General features: G+C 39.5%; 1 protein-coding gene across 1 annotated transcript in view; it reads right to left on the minus strand.

The window, feature by feature from the left end:
* Nucleotides 1–374: 374 nt before the first annotated feature.
* arid2 (AT-rich interactive domain 2) overlaps nt 375–16,427 on the minus strand; it is a 97,010-nt gene continuing 80,957 nt past the window's right edge. The window contains exons 15-21 of the mRNA XM_067999409.1: nt 12,566–15,369; nt 7,428–7,576; nt 5,681–5,819; nt 5,489–5,577; nt 2,975–3,098; nt 2,762–2,853; nt 375–1,863 (exon numbers count right to left, since the gene is read on the minus strand). Coding sequence (XP_067855510.1) covers nt 1,731–1,863; nt 2,762–2,853; nt 2,975–3,098; nt 5,489–5,577; nt 5,681–5,819; nt 7,428–7,576; nt 12,566–15,369 — 3,530 coding nt within the window. The 3' untranslated portion in view covers nt 375–1,730. The remainder of the gene's footprint in view (nt 1,864–2,761; nt 2,854–2,974; nt 3,099–5,488; nt 5,578–5,680; nt 5,820–7,427; nt 7,577–12,565; nt 15,370–16,427) is intronic.

Genomic DNA, 16,427 nt, shown 5'->3' on the forward strand with positions numbered 1-16,427 from the left:
CCAACCTGAGACCGAATTATACTGCCACTTTCCAGTCAATGAGTGTCGAAAAACAACTTTGCATTGACACAAAGTCCACAGAAGCATCTTTGATCAAAAGCCTCAATCTACTTTTCTACATCAGATTTAACTTTCCATGGTAGGGCTACTATAGAATCTTATTTAATTCACTGAACACGTTCACCGGTTCCAGCAATTAACTCTTTAGACAGCCAGTGCTAAAGTAATTAAAACGATTCAGTCATCAGCTATATTATCATCGGCCATGAATGTTGCTTCTGTTCTTTTTCAGGTCATTTTTTTGTTTTGCACTGTATTTCTGTAAACTAATGTACGCAGCAAAACATTCGAAATAAATGAGTGGAAACAAGAACAAAAATGTCCAGTCTCTTTTATTTAAAACTATAAACAGTCACCAAAGTAATTAAAGTCATCTAATGTAAAACTGTTGTATGTTTTTACTGCACATTCTACAGACACAGCAGGAAATGGGAAAGGAGAGTGTTCCCTCCTTTGGATGCTAATACATCAGGCAATATAGGCAGTTATGAAAGATCACATAACACACCATTCAGGACATAACCTAGAGACATGAACAGGTTCTGAACAGGAATGTGGTATGGTACAATATTAAAGATGGAAGAACAAACACTAAAATACTGCACTATAATTGGATTGGAAAAAAAACCGTTATGAATAGTGAAGAAAATACCATATCTGCACCTAATGTAAATATAACAGGGAGAAAAACCTGTATAAAATTCCTTGTATTTAAACCAATTTACAAATACAAAAAATCCTGTACAAGCACCGAGCTTGTACTAAGTGATACCTTTCAGCGGGTCCGAGTTAGGGTAAACCAAAAATACCTTCAATAGTTTTCTTCTACAAAATGACGTGAGATATATTATTCCATACTCTTTCAACCAGCAAATGAGTTCTACAAGGTGTATAATACAAAAAAATCAGTTCCACAAAACTGCTTTTGACTTTACAGCATCGGTACCATTGCAGAATTATTTACACAGACTTAAAGAACATTCATCCACTGCAGAGAATATATCACAATTACTTACAATTGACAGGAAACACTAGAAAAAAAAAGTCCTATATCCTAACAATAATGCTAATGTGACACCACAAGTTGTGTTTCCAGTGATTGCAGTGGCATGAAAGTTGGTTCATTTTATTCACAAATATTTACAATTGATCATGTGATAATAAATAAGTGAAAATATATTGGCTCAAGTATGAAAAACAAGCTACTGATTTCTAAACAAGAAAGCACAGCACTAGAAGTAAGCTGCAACCTCTCGGATGGGAGGGATTACATCCAGTGTGTCAATTTCTGTTCTATTAAACCCAGCTTAATCGCTAATTCTGAAATATAAAAATGTGCTCATATGGGGTGTAGGGTAAAAATATTTAATGCTATTATTCTAACTGTGTAGCCGCTCAGTTTTAGTATTTACTATTTCCAAACTTTAAAAAAAAATTGGTACTGGAATCTGATCACACTGTTGGTACTCCTATTAAAAGCTAGTCAACAATGGACTCAGTTTGTGATCAGAATGAAAAGCTTCTGTGCATCATGAAAAAAAGATAAAAACTATGTCCTCAATGGTCTTTTCGCATTAAGACTTGTTGCTTTCTTCAGAAATGGTATACAGGGTATTTTAGAATACTGTACACACTGGCCACACGAACATACAACATCTCAATGCACCATTTCAGAGTTTATTTTCTGGTTGTTGCAATTGCTCTAGACGGACAAGCTCGAAAAGGCATTTGGCAAGTGTGCTGGAAGCTTCCATGTTACTAAGGGCTAGTACAGACAATTGGTTCTCATGCCTTTTTAGTAGTCTGCAGGAAAAACAAAGCACAAATCAACAGGTTTTATACACTTTTCATCGTTTTGGCTATGCTTATTCAAACATCAATATAATGCAATGCTGTCGTACTTATCAGAAGATGCACGATTGTGCTGTCCTGAAATCCTTTGAATTAAGCAACCAGACTATTTTAATGTTCCCACAGAAAGCTCCGGCTCGGTGTTGAATATTTAACCATTGAGGTTGCACTCCGATACTGGAAAAATTATATCCACAACCAAGTCCTTCATTAAGTGCTGAACACTGATGAAAGTACCCATCTCCAGTCCACCCTTGCATCAAGTACTGTCTTAACTGTTTACAGACTACTGATGTTCTCTGCCCACATTTTCCAGCTTGTTACTGGACCTGAAAATACTGTGCGTCAATCATATTGTTCATGTTTCCAGTCTTCTGATACACCAGGGGAATTAACATGGTGCTCTCCCACCCAGGTAACCACCTCCCATGAAATCAGAGAGGAATGAATCAATGTGCAGAAAGATTAGTTAGCACCACAATATCACGTGTCAGAATATTGGCCGTGACACAAACTACAACTTGTTGAATGGTCTTCTTCCCAGCATCCTCGGCTCCTCCCTCTACAAACTCTAAACTGCCGAGAAATAAGCTGCCAGCATTGTGTCCCACACCAGGTCAAAGGACACCATTCTGTCATTGCAGAGGTCGCTGGTTAGACGGCATTTGGAGTACTGCGTTTGATCCCCTCACATGGTGGGTGTTATGGTGGGTGTTATTGTAACTGTGACTTTTCCAAGTTCATGAGACCAAATGGCTGGATCTCCACTGCCTTACATAACGCTGCCTATCTTGACCATTGCCTATTATAGAATTCCACTTATAAGTAAAGATACAAAAGATGTTGTTACCTGCGACCACAATCTGAATACTTAGCAACATTTTTTAAAATTAAGGCAGCTGTTAGCCGGATGTGTTTTGTTATTGGCCCCTCCTTTTCATCCTGGAAAAAAAATTGAGAAACGTAGGTTGGTGTAAGCAATGAAAATATGCAAGACCATAGGAAGCAAGTTGCTTTAACAGCTTAAATAACACTTAAATCAAACCTAGTTTATTTAACTCACCATATAGTCTCTAAATGCAAGGTTCCTTGATCCTCTCCGCAATGCCACTAGAGCAGCACTGGGATGATTCACAATAGTCTTCTGTGCTCTAGGAGTGGAAGTAGTAGCTCCAGCAGGTGTCTGTCTGTAGAGATTAAATTCAGTATCAAATATCTGCATTCCCCCTCCCATAAACTTTATATGCTCATGGAAAAAATAGGAAAGCTTTTCTTTTAAAAATCAGGTTAAAGCAACTTGCATTTATATAGCACCTTTTACAGAAAATCATCCAAAGGCGTTTCACAGTGGCATAATAAGGCAAAAATGGGCACTGTGACAAAGGAGGAGATATTAGGAGGGGTGACCAAATGCTTGATCACAGTCACAGAGGATGTAATGAGACTTTTGTTAGGGTCATTTCTGTACAGTGGCAGGGGTGGAAACCTGATCAGAGCACTTCAAACATGGAGTTGCAGGAAAGATGGATAGGGATTTGGGAGACGACTACACATTCAAGGACTTTGGAGAGAAAACTGAGGGTCGAGATGGGGCAGTACTTTGCAAGGGCAGAGGGGTCGTGGGTGATGCTTTTTGAGCAAGGGGTGGGACAGTACCTGAGAACATGGGACCAGTTACAATGTTAGCTAGTATACGGGCCAGGAAGGGAAGTGGAGTGTTCAGCAGTTTAGTAGACATGGGGTCAAGGGAACAAGAGGTTGGTCTCATGGAAAAGATGAGCTCAGAGAGGGCATGAAGAGAGATAGGAGAGAAATTGAAGACATGTGATCAGGGCTTCGACAGGTGGAGCCTGGGGTGGGTGGGTGGCTTGACAGGCAAAAGGAAGGTGGGGAAGCAGCAGCGGCAGATATACAGATGGTCTCAATCTTAGTGATAAAGAAACTCATGAGCTCCTCACACTTGTTGGAAGTGAGGGTGGAGGGGCAGGGTAGAAGGGTTTAAGGAGGTGGTTTGTAGACAAATAAGAAATTGCACCGATTGCTATGACGTTCTTATTTGTGCAACCAAATCCACTTGCGTACAACATCAATTTGCCAATCATGATTTTAAAAACATTTGCATAATCATGCAAATTCTTTATTCATAGTTCGTTAGCACAGAATTAAGCTTTTCATGCCTCAGATATATACAAAAAGTATTTTTTAAATAGTTGATAATTTTTATATTATTTTAAACAGGAACTTTGACGATACAAAACTGAAAAGTAGTAAACAGCGAGGAGGAGAGTAGCAGACTTCAGCAGGACATAGACAGGCTGGTGAAATGGGCAGATACATAGCAGATGAAATTTAACGCAGGGAAATGTGAAGTGATGCATTTTGGAAGGAAGAATGAGGAGAGGCAATAAAAACTAAATCATACAATTTTAAAGGGACCTGGCGATATGCATATAGAAATCTTTGAAGGTGGCAGGAGAAATTGGTAAAGCTGTTAAAAAGGCAGGTGGGATGCTTGGCTTTATAAATAGAGGCATACGGAGTACAAAATCAAGGAAGTTATGCTAAATTTTTATAAATCACTGATTAGGCCTCAGCTGAAGTAGTGTGTCCAATTGTGGGCACCACACTTTAGGAAGGATGTCAAGGCCTTGGAGAGCATGCAGAGGAGATTTACTAGAATGGTACCAGGGATGAGGGATTTCAGTTATGGGAAGAAATTAGAGAAGCTGGGATTGTTCTTCTTAGAGTAGAAAAGGTTAAGGGGAGATTTAATAGAGGTGTTCAAAATCATGAAGGGTTTTGATAAAGTAAATAAGGAGAAACTGTTTCCACTGGCTGAAGGGTCAGTAATCAGATTTAAGGTAATTGGCAAAAGAGCCAGAGGTGAGATGAGGAGAATATTTTTTAAAAAAACACAGCGAGTTACGATGATCTTGAATGCACTGCCTGAAAGAGTGGTGGAAGCAGGTTCAATAGTAACTTTCAAAAGGGAATTGGATAAATACTTGAAGGGGAGAAAATTGTAGGGCTATGGGGAAAGAGCAGGGGAGTGGGACCAATTGGATAGCTCTGTCAAAGAGCCGGCACAGGCATGATGGGCCAAATGGCCTTTTTCTATGCTGTAAGATTCTATGAACTTCATCTGTACTTCAACTTATCCAGTGTAGTTTTTATGCTTTTGGACTAGCAGCCCAGAGGTTGTGAGCTCTAACCACACCATGGTAAGTTGTAAAAATGAATAAATCTGGTAATTTATGGGCTAGCACCAGGAAAAATGATCGAAGCTGCCAGATGGTCATCAAAATCCAACTGGTTCACTAATGTCCTTCATTAAAGGGAACTTGCACCACTACTTAGTCTGACCTATAAGTGACTACCTCCACAATATGTGGTTGGCTCTTAAGCCACTCAATTGTAAAATATTGCTAGGCCAGAACTAACTTCAAAATGAAGTGGAGTGGCTAAAATTAAATAATGTAGTATCCTCAATTACCTGGTTCCAGTAGTGTAACATATGTACTAGTATACCAAACTCTACAAATTGCCCATATTTAAATATTAGTGCTTTTTTCCTTACTTATTGGAAGTTTGCTGGTTTCCACTTTGTGCTTGCTCTTCAAGCTTCTTCAGTCCTGTAAGGAGCGCTTCTTTTGTGCAGTGCTTATCCTATTTATAAAATAAAATTGAAACACCACAGTATTACCACACCTTTATAACCAAAACAAATGGGAAAAAAATGACCATTTCACAAATCTCTGTAGTTACGTACCTGTAAGTGAGTAATAAAGGAGAATCTCTGCCGTGGGTAATGTTCACAGGCCTCCCACATACATGCCCCTGGATACACATCTTTCCCTCCATGCTCAGTTGCTGCATGGTAGTACACCTGAGATGGAGAATCAAACCATCTGAAATTTGAAAGAAAGATATTTTAGTCTCCCTTAACTCAATTCCGAAGTTGCTTATTTGTCGCTAGCTGCTAGTTCTTAGTTAGGCCAGTTGAGTCCTCCAGTATTCAGCAGAAGACAAGAACCACCAATCCTGCCCCAGCAAAGCGCTCCTCCAATGGTCTCTTGCTAAAGCACCACTGCTCTCAGTATCTCTTCATTTTGCTTTTTTTTTTTACTTTCCCATCCCCTCCAGATTTTATGTTGCTTATTCTTTTCACCTATTTGAGGTCAACATTAGAACGCAGTGTGTGTAGTAGTTTTGCACAAAAATGTCTTTCTTCTCTTTGTTCCTTAATCAAAAAAGCATGTCCTTTTTTGTTAAATGGAAATGGAACAACAATTGGAAGAATTATAAAATAAAATGTAAGAACACTAAAAAATAAAAATAAATGAACCAAGAAGACAAAATTACAATACAAAAAATTGAATGCATTTCCCCAACTCAAAGAGGAAATGTATCTATAGATTAAATATATTCTCTGCTCTGACCAAGGACCCTAAGTTTAGTGCTATGGCCCCCAAATTTAAATGTATGACTAAATCCTTTCTGAAAGGCATTTTCAGCTTTCAAAACACTAGATTTTCTGATAGATTACATCTGCAAAAATTACTATATAAATTTCTAATAGGATGATGACTAGAATTAGCATACAAAATATGCTAATTCAGTTTTGTCCAAAGTTATCTCAAAATATCTGACTAGTTCAGAGTTTGATATAGAACTACTATAGACAGAAATTGGTATCTTTTTAAATTCACATAATTTTCTGTTCACCTGCATTATATAAATGTATATAGTTTAACACTACATTTACATATTTGAAAGATGGCAATATCAACATGAATAATATAGATTTCCCACCATTTTAATTAAGTTGTTTTATATTTCTAACAAACTGATGTTTAATTATAAAATAGTTTTACTTGCTGTCATAAAAATAAAGCAGTGTAACCATTTGTACCTGGCCTCATCTCGCTAAAGCGTTCTCAGTTCGTCTACTGAAAGATTGGAGCAGCGCAAATGACAGCATGTGCGAAAGACACAATATCCAGTTTAGTTCACAAGAGGATCCTATTGTTAAAGCCCCAGGTTCATTTGATTAGACTTTGGGCAATTTGGGTACATGCCTGAGCGGGAGACACTTGGACCACTTTACTGGAGTGATCAGAACCTCTCCAAGTGTAAGTATATGCAGAATCTTCTTTGAACATAAAATTCATTCTTAGGGTAAACCTTTGAGCTACTTTGGGAAACCAACATTAAATAGCAGGACACAGATTTTTTTCCTATGACACCCCAATTAAATTTCTACACTCAGTCAAGTTGTCCAGAAAGGAAGCAAAATCAAGTGGCATGTCACCTCAGATTATAGAGCTGTAGAACCTCAGAAGCAGATTGCCTAGCCACCTCAGTTTGTAATAGTGCATTGAACAGGAAGTGGCTCAAAAGTTTTTTTTAAAAAAGGGATACAGAAAAAACAATGGGAGATCTCTGAAAAAACACCCCAATAATATGTAGCTTTTAACAGAATAATCTTTTAAATCAGCAAAAAGAAAGTGATTCACCTTCTGCATGCTTGCCACAGGCACATGAAATTCTGTCCTGGTTTTCTTGTTAGCTCTCCATGTTGATGCGGTGATAGAACTTGATGCTGAAGAGGTTGAGAATTGATCTGCTGGGTTGCTACTGGTGGTGTTGTTGATAAAGGAGCAGACTGCAGGAATATTTGTCATATGTTAATCAATACAAACATTCTTGTAGGCAAAATAACTGAAAAATATTCATATCTTTGTGCATTAATACTACTGAAATATGCAGAACTACCAGCTTCAATTAATACATTCTGAACTAAGAAGAAAAACAAAGATTATTTTTTGCACCATGGCGATTTGATGAAATAGAAGATTAAAACGTGCCATTTGTTTGAAGACATCAGGCTAGATTTTGCTGGAGCGGGGCATCTTGCGTGCCCAGTTGGTTAGACTTACAATTGCACATTTAGGTTATAAAATTCTTTTGCCCACAAAGTTATGGAAGTGCACATTAATAATGGCGTGTGTCGTTCAGATGTCATTATTTTTTCAGCAAAATCTGGCCCATCATCACCTAATTTATGTTCTTAGTACAAATGTGAAGATTATTAAGACCAATTAAAAATAAGGTGTGGTAGGATGCAGTGTATATATTTTATTCACCATATCTTGCCCAATCATATACACTATCCGCAAAGTAATTTAACACTTTTAAGTATTGCCAGAAATGCCATTTCGCTCATGCTGGTTGCCACATTTCAAGATACTGAAGGTCAGAGATTTGAATGTAACACTATATTTAATATGAAATTGGGCTTAGCAAGGTTAGTTAAATTGAAGAAAAATTAAATGTTGTGTTCGATAAGTTTAATCCTAACATTACCGACCATTTGTAAATTTAAATATCTTGTCACGTTTACTGGATCCTTTGGAGAACATGATCAAACATATAGCCATAAAACATGATTAACATAATCATAAAACGCTGCAGCAAATTCCATTTTTCACCATTAATGTCATCTTCCCATTCATTCACATTATACAAAATACAGCTAAGTTCAACTAAGTGCAAATTTAAATACAAAAATATAACGTTCACCCCCATTGACTGAGCAAAGTTATTCAGTAAGTAGCTGAGCAATACAGATCAAAAAAGCGCCAGTATTTGCTGAGTTAGCTGGTCTCAGCAGTGATCATGGTAGGAATGCTAAAATTGGTCTCAGCACGTCTCAATCAGGGAGACGAAAATGGACCAGATGTCCCATTCCTTATAACTGTTCAGTGACCCCTGTTGGAAGTGCGGTGATAGAACTTGATGCTGAAGAGGTTGAGAATTGATCCGCTGGGTCTTTACTGGTCGTGTTGATTCTGCTGCAGCATCACTTGTCTTATGTAAATTACAGTGAACGAGCTTAGCTGAAGAAAGAATTTTTCTGAATTTACCCTATCAAATCTTTCTATTATTTTAAAGGCCTCAATTAGATTACCCCTCAACTTTCTAAACTCAAGGGAATATTAGCCAAGTTTATGCAACCTGTCCTCATAATTTGACCATTTAAGCCCTGGTATCATTCTGATGAATCTGCACTGGACCCCCTCCAAAGCCAGTATGTCTTTCCTGCGGTGTGGTGCCCAAAACTGAAATCAGTACCTCCAGATGGAGTTTGACCAAGGCTCTGTACAACATAACATCTGGAAGCATAACATCCTCACTTTTGTATTCCAGCCCCTTTGATAATTAAAAAAAACCCATTCCATTACTATTTTGATTATTTTTGTACCTGTGTACTAGCTTTTAGTCATTTATGTATCTGTACACCAAGATCCCTTTGCTCCTCCACGGTTCCTTTCTTTCACCATTAAGAAAATATTCTGATTTGGCTTTCTTGGATCCAAAGTGCATAACCTCACAATTCGCCACATTGAACTCCATTTGCCAGAGTTTTGCCCACTGTCTATCTCCCTTTGTGACTTTCTGTTCCCTTCTATTAAGGATGCAGTAACAGGGCACTTAGATAATCATAATATGATCAGGCAGAGTCAACACTGTATGAAAGGGAAATAGCGTTTGACAAATCTATTAGAGTTTTTTTTGAGGGTGTAACTAGCAGGGTAGATAAGGGGGAAAACCAGTGGATGTAGTATATTCGGATTTTCAAAAGGCATTCGATAAGGTGCCACAGGAGAGATTGTTACACAAGATTAGGGCTCACGGGATTGGGGGTAATATATTAGCATGGATTGAGATTGGTTAACAGACAGAAAACAGAGAGTAGAAATAAATGGGTCATTTTTGGGTTGGCAGATTCTAACTAGTGGGGTACCGCAAGGATCAGTGCTTGGGCCTCAACTGTTTACAATATATATCAATGACTTAGATGAGGGGACCGCAGGTAACGTATCCAAGTTTGCTGACGATACAAAGCTAGGTGGGAAAGTAAGCTTTGAGGAGGATGCAAAGAGTCTGCAAAGCGATATAGATAGGTTAAGTGAGTAGGCAAGAAGGTGGCAAATGGAATATAACTTGGGGAAATATGAAATTATCCACTTTGGTAGGAAGAATAGAAAAGCAGAATATTTTTTAAAAGGAGAGAGACTAAGAAATGTTGGTATTCAAAGGGATTTGGGTGTCCTTGTACATGAATCACAGAAATACAACAGCAGGTACAGCAAGCAATTAGGAAGGCAAATGGAACATTAGCCTTTATTGCAAGGAGGTTGGAGCATAAGAGTAAGGAGGTCTTGCTGCAATTATATAGGGCTCTGGTGAGACCACACCTGCAGTACGGTGTACAGTTTTTGTCTCTTTACCCAAGGAAGGATACACTTGCCTTAGAGGGGATGCAAGGAAGGTTCACTAGATTGATTCCTGGGATGAGAGGGTTGTCCTATAAAGAGAGATAGAGTAAAATTGGCCTATATTCTCTGGAGTTTAGAAGAATGAGAGGTGATCTCATTGAAACGTATAAAATTCTTAGAGGGCTTGACATGGTAGATGCTGAGAGGCTGTTTCTCCTGGCTGGAGAGTCTAGAACTAGGGGTCATAGTCTCAACATAAGAGATCGGCTATTTAGATAGAGATGAGGAAAAATTTCTTCACTCAGAGGGTTGTGAATCTTTGGAATTCTCCCCCAGAAGGCTGTGGATGCTCAGTAGCTGAGTATATTCAAGATTGAGATAGGTAGATTTTTGGACATTAAGGGAATCAAGGGATATAGGGCAGGAAAGTGGAGTTGAGGTAGATCAGCCATGCTCTTATTAAATGGCAGAGCAAGCTCGAGGGGCCGTATGGCCTACTCCTAGTCCTATTTCTTATGTTCTTATGGCACAGCTTACTTAGTATCATCTGCAAACTTGGATATACAACTCTATTCCTTCATCCAAGTCGTTAATATATATGATGAAAAGCAGGGAATCCCAGTATATATCCCCGGGAACATCACTTGTCACATCCTGCCAGAGTGCATTTCCTTTATCCCTACTATCTGACTCCTACCTCCCAACCAATTACCAACCCATGTCACAAAATGAGAGTGCAATTTCATGCACTCTCATTTTTTGCTAATAATCTCTTGTGCGGAACTTTATCTTATCAAATGCCTTCTGGAACTCCAAATAGACAACATTCATAGACACTCCTCTGTCCATCATGTTACTGGCCTTCTCAAAAATTCAACTAGATCAATCAGACATGACCTACCTTGCACAAATCCATGCTGACTCTCGTTGATCAGCTCAGACTTGTTCAAGTGCTCACGGTGATAGATTCCAGTAATAACTTTCCCACAATTGACATTAAATATCAGTGCTTTCATTCATTAATGAGAAAGCATCACAATTCCTAGACATCAACTCACACTACAAGGTCTTTGGAGCTTTAAAAAATTAGAAAACAGAGCTATCCTGGAAATTGAAGTGGCTGCTGCAGTCAAGCCATGTTTGTTTGTGAAATCTATAAACCTCTAGAAAGAGACAAAATGAACATTCCACTGAACTAAAAAAAACAACCAAGTGCAGAATTGAACCAAACAGACATAAGAATCGTATGATGTGAACATATGGTTTTTGCCGTAGGAACTGCTCAGTGCAGAGTAGTTGGAGGAAAGTACAATGAAAATGCAATGAATGCCCAAATTCACGTGCACATTTTTTTTTTGATAAAAATAGAACTTTTATTTTAATTTTTTTTAAAAAAAAAGACCGCACACATGTTCCAGGTCTATATTCTAAAAGACAAAGGTGGAAATTTTAACTCCTAGGCAGGAAAGCAGCCTAGTGAGCAGCCCGCACGTCCAGGAGCGGCAGCCCCAGCGATTTTAACGGCTGGGATTCATTAACAGCTGGCTGGGAAGTCACTGCAAGTCGAGTAGTCCAGAGGCCGCTCGTTGGGCCTAATGCAAGTATGGGGACAGGGATTGGGGGAAGGGGAGAAATGAAGGTTCCAGGCACAGGAAGCCGACACTTCCCTTGCGGGGCCTGACGGAGTACTCCTGCACCTTCTGGCCCCACAAAGGAAAGTTTTAAACTTACTTTACAGGGCCTCTTCAATAGTCTGACCAGGTTTCTGCTGGACGGGGCTCATTAAAACTCCCCTCAAAGTCTTAAAAGATAGTTCCGCCTCATGTTTGGTAAAAATGCAATCTAATGTTTTGAGTTATTAAAGCGATAAATTATAGTATATGAACTGTTTTACAAGTGGACCAACACAGTAATGGTTTCAGTACACCATTTAAATCAGGTGAGAGATACTGATAAAAAGAAACAAGGTCTTAAGGATATAGAGTGGAAAACTCTGCTGTGATGTTATTTCGTGAACATAATATCCTTTTTTTTTGCTTGGAAGTTATTCAATATAAAATGGTACGAAGTAAATATTATCTGGAATCTTTACATCTACAGGGTTATCTCAAACAACCTATATTCTTTTTAAACTTTACAGTATATAGCAGTTTTCCACTTCTTCAGTAAGCTGTAAATGTAGATTAAAGTTAGTGTAAAACCACTGTCATCTTTCTGCAAAGTACACATAGGAGGCTGATTCTGAAGTGAAATATCAGTACATATCAAACAGGAATTTGACAAGGGACTTCAATCAAATTTAATCTACAATTTTGTGTCAGTGGTAAATTAAACATAAATGAACTATAATGTTTATTTGATAACTTGCTTACCTGATTAACTATGCCCTGTGAAAGAACAGGCAGATGCTGTTTTTGCTGTGTTACACTGTCCATAGCTACTTTGGCTATTGTACTGGAATCTGCTCCTACTGGCACAGCCACCATTGTTGAAGTGCAGCCAGCATTATTAGGGTCACTGATGGTAACAATCCTTACTCCCACTTTATTTGGAATTCCTGATATATTATCTTTGCACTCAGCTGACCTTTTTAAAGGTTGACAATCAGTTGAACCATTGGTTGTTGGAGTCTGATAAAGTTGGACTGAATGTACAGCTACAGGTCCAGATTGGTGTGGAACTGGAGAGTAATGCACCTGGGGAGAGTTAGAAACCGAAGACTGCACAGATACAACTGCACTTGGACATTGCTGAAGCTGAGGCACCACTGAACTTACGCCAGCTGTTATAGGTCCATTGGATAATCCTGAGTTTGTACCACTGATCTGCTGGTCAACAGAGCTTGAAACCACTGTACAGCTAGCACTAGAATTTCCTATTGAAACAGGTCCATTATGCATTTTGGTCGACTGACTACTTTTGGCAGTATTTTGCTGATTACAGTCCATATTGCCCCATTGCTCCTGTACAGCTATATCACCATTTTCCACATGGTTGGAAGCTCTATGATTTGGAATGTTTTTGCTTAAGTGTGAACCATCTCCTTTTTCAAAATCACAGATCCCATTAACCATGGGCACCTTCAAAAGATCTTTTTTAATTTCCTGCGTCCCTGTATGCTCGACATTCAGCTTCCCATTCGTTACATTTTGACTTACTCCTCCATTTGAGGCCAGTGTGCACTGGATGGGCTCAGACTGAGCAATCCCTGAGTTTGATGGAGGTAGACGTGAATTATCGTGTTTTTTCCCATTTACAAGTTTTGCTGCTTGTATTTCGCTTTCCTTTAAGCCACCATTGGTTGTACCAGTAGCTCCCTCTGTACAGGAAGGGTTCTCCATAATTTCAATTTTACGTTCATGTAGATGTAAATCTGTTGCATCTTTTGCCTCTTCCTCCTTCTGGCAAATAATTTTGTCACCTGTGAATGCTGTTCCAGATTCAGAGCTTATAACCTGTCCACCCTGTGGTGTCAAGATAGGTGGAGGGGTTTGTACTTGGAGGCCAACTCCTGTTTGTGACCCACTAACAGCAATTCCTGCAGGGGCAATGATCTGCGCTCCACTGCCATGACTCACGGCTGGAGCAGCAAAGGTGGTATTTGGCACAACAGTAATGGTTACCTGGTTGCCAGTTGTTCCCTGGAGAAGAGCAGCAGTGTTACTAGCAGAGATCAACTGACCTGGTAAAATCTGCATATGAGGAATGGGCACTGTCTGCATTGACCCCTGTGAATGAATGGGACCTTGAACAAGCTGCACATTTTGCTGGCCAACTACTAATTGCTGACCTTGGGCTTGAACTCCAAAATTGGTTGCCTGATTGTGAGTCACTTGGTAGACTACCTGAGGACTAGGAGCTCTAGCATTAGAGGGGGGAGGCATTTGAGGAGCAGGCAATATAAGTTTACCACCTGGAGTAGGGGCTCCTCTTTTTGGAAGAAGTAATTGTTTTATTAAGCTGGACTCCCCAGGGGTAGGTTGACTAGATCCAGTACCTGTCTGCTGTGACTGAAGCTGCATCTGGAACTGCTTTTGGGGATGTTGTTGCTGCTGTTGCTGTCGTTTCACAGATAGCATCTTACTCACAGTTTGAGGCCCCTGCATTTGAGGGGTGGAAGGTTGAGTAACCAACCCCACTTGTACCTGTGTGCTGTTGACAGGTACAGGAGATGGCGAGGATGAAGGGGTAACATTTGCCTTCCCAGCCAAATGAATAGTTTGGCCAGCTTGAATAGTGGCTGGATTTGTCAACAATATCTGATGAATAGCAGGGGCAAAACTCTGTCCCTGTTGAGCTGGCTGACTAACAATCACATGTACACTCTGCTGGGGTTGCTGTTGCATTATGGTAGACTGAACTTGTTGTTGAGGCATTCCTACTGGTTTTGGTGCTATATTCTGGAAACTCATCCTGGGAGCTGGAGGGCTTTGAACACCAGCAATTGCAACCACTTGACCTGTTGAGACTTGGAAATTTTGCACTGCAGCACCTGATACAACAGTGTGACTGGGGGTGGAGGAATAGTGCTGAGGTGCCAACAGAACAGTGTCTTGCTGGTTATTTGTTTTTGGCTGTTGACGTGATGGCTGTACAGAGTGGGATAACAGCTGTCCTTGGGAAACAGTGACAGTGTTGGCTGGCATATTTTGAACTCTACCAATTGCTGCATGGCTGTGAGAGACAGCCTGCTGTATCACAGTTACAGTTGTTGTTGCAGAGGTATTGACCTGATTAGAAGATACCGTCGGTATGGAGAGCTGGTGACCAGGAAGCTGCTGTTGAAAGAACTGTGGATGATGAAGCACTTGCTGAGAAGTGTTCATTGTAACTGATGATTGTGATGTTGTTGTGGCATGGTTTTGGATCAATGTTCCCTGGGGTATGCTGGCTCCAGTTAATGAATATGGAACGGAAACTGCGGGATGAGAGTTAAAAGTTGGAGACTGGACAACTGTACACTTCACTGCTTCACTAGTAATTGGAGTTCTGCTTTGTATGAGTGTCACTGCAGTATTTTGGTGTGGTTGTGCCTGGCCAGTTTGGTCTTGTGGTATCTTGGCAATATTCTGAGCTGGAACACTTTGTTGAAATGTGTAGATCATTTGAGATCCTGGCTGACCAGTAGAAAGGTTAGCTACATGCATCCTTTGAAAGTGGTTTACCACTGTCTGTGCTGAAAACAGAAAAAGATTTTTTAAAAATCACAATGGATACAATTCTGGTTCTTCTAGAAGAGTCTCAACTGTCAACAAAACCTTTACAGATTACTATCCTTTCATAATTCAGATTAGTTTATTCAGAGACTAATACAGCTACTCCATTATCTTCAGGATAGACCGAACATCCAGCACCAGAGAGATGAGATTCATAAGGTCTTCCTTCAGAAGTTTTATATTCTCTAAAGTTACATATGAATCATCTGATCTTCACCCAGTTATATACTGCAAGAGGTTCCTCCCCATTGACTAGTTCCTGTATGAATAGTACAAGAGAGTATGATCTATGTAAAGAATAAATTGCATTCCAAAAATGACCACAGTGCAGGTAAATAAATCTTTTAATGAGGTGCACTGATGACCTAATCAGCTAGTTGTAGTATACAAAAATTGCTGCAGCCATAAATAAACATTTTGTTAACACCCTATGATAGAGGCAAGATCAAAAAATTTTTTTTTTCCCTGAACAGGAAATCTCAATTTACAACATGGGCTTTCTAACTTAGACATTCAAGCACCTCCACTCAGCCATAAAATGTATATGTTGCCCCCCGCCCACCAGCTCACTAACTTGGAATTGTTTCCCCCGCTCCCCCAAGTATGCACTGTATTGACTAGTATTAACTGTATTGGCTGTGAGGACCTGAATCTTTGGAATAGCACTTTTTCTGCTAAAAGGAAGCTTGAAAGATCTGCAACAATGAACCCTGTATTGATTTGCGCACAGAGTGAATAAAACCACAGAATGTTGCTTGTCCATTTAAGGTATTCTAAAGATAGCTTGTAGACTTACAGGCATTAAATGGATCTTCTATCTGGTTGCTAAAGTCATTTTACATCAATGGACTCCTCCAGATTTTGGTTTGCAGCAACATCCAGAATATGTAGCCAGCTATGATGGTAGCAGGCCAGGTTACCTGTTGTGAGTGGTGGCATATTGTCATCTGCACAATCATCTGTGAGCGGAATCTATGAACCAAAAATGCAGACACTGGCACTCCTTGTCCAAGATTGC

This window comes from Heptranchias perlo, chromosome 18, assembly GCF_035084215.1.
Source record: "Heptranchias perlo isolate sHepPer1 chromosome 18, sHepPer1.hap1, whole genome shotgun sequence".
In the NCBI taxonomy this organism is placed as follows: domain Eukaryota; kingdom Metazoa; phylum Chordata; class Chondrichthyes; order Hexanchiformes; family Hexanchidae; genus Heptranchias; species Heptranchias perlo.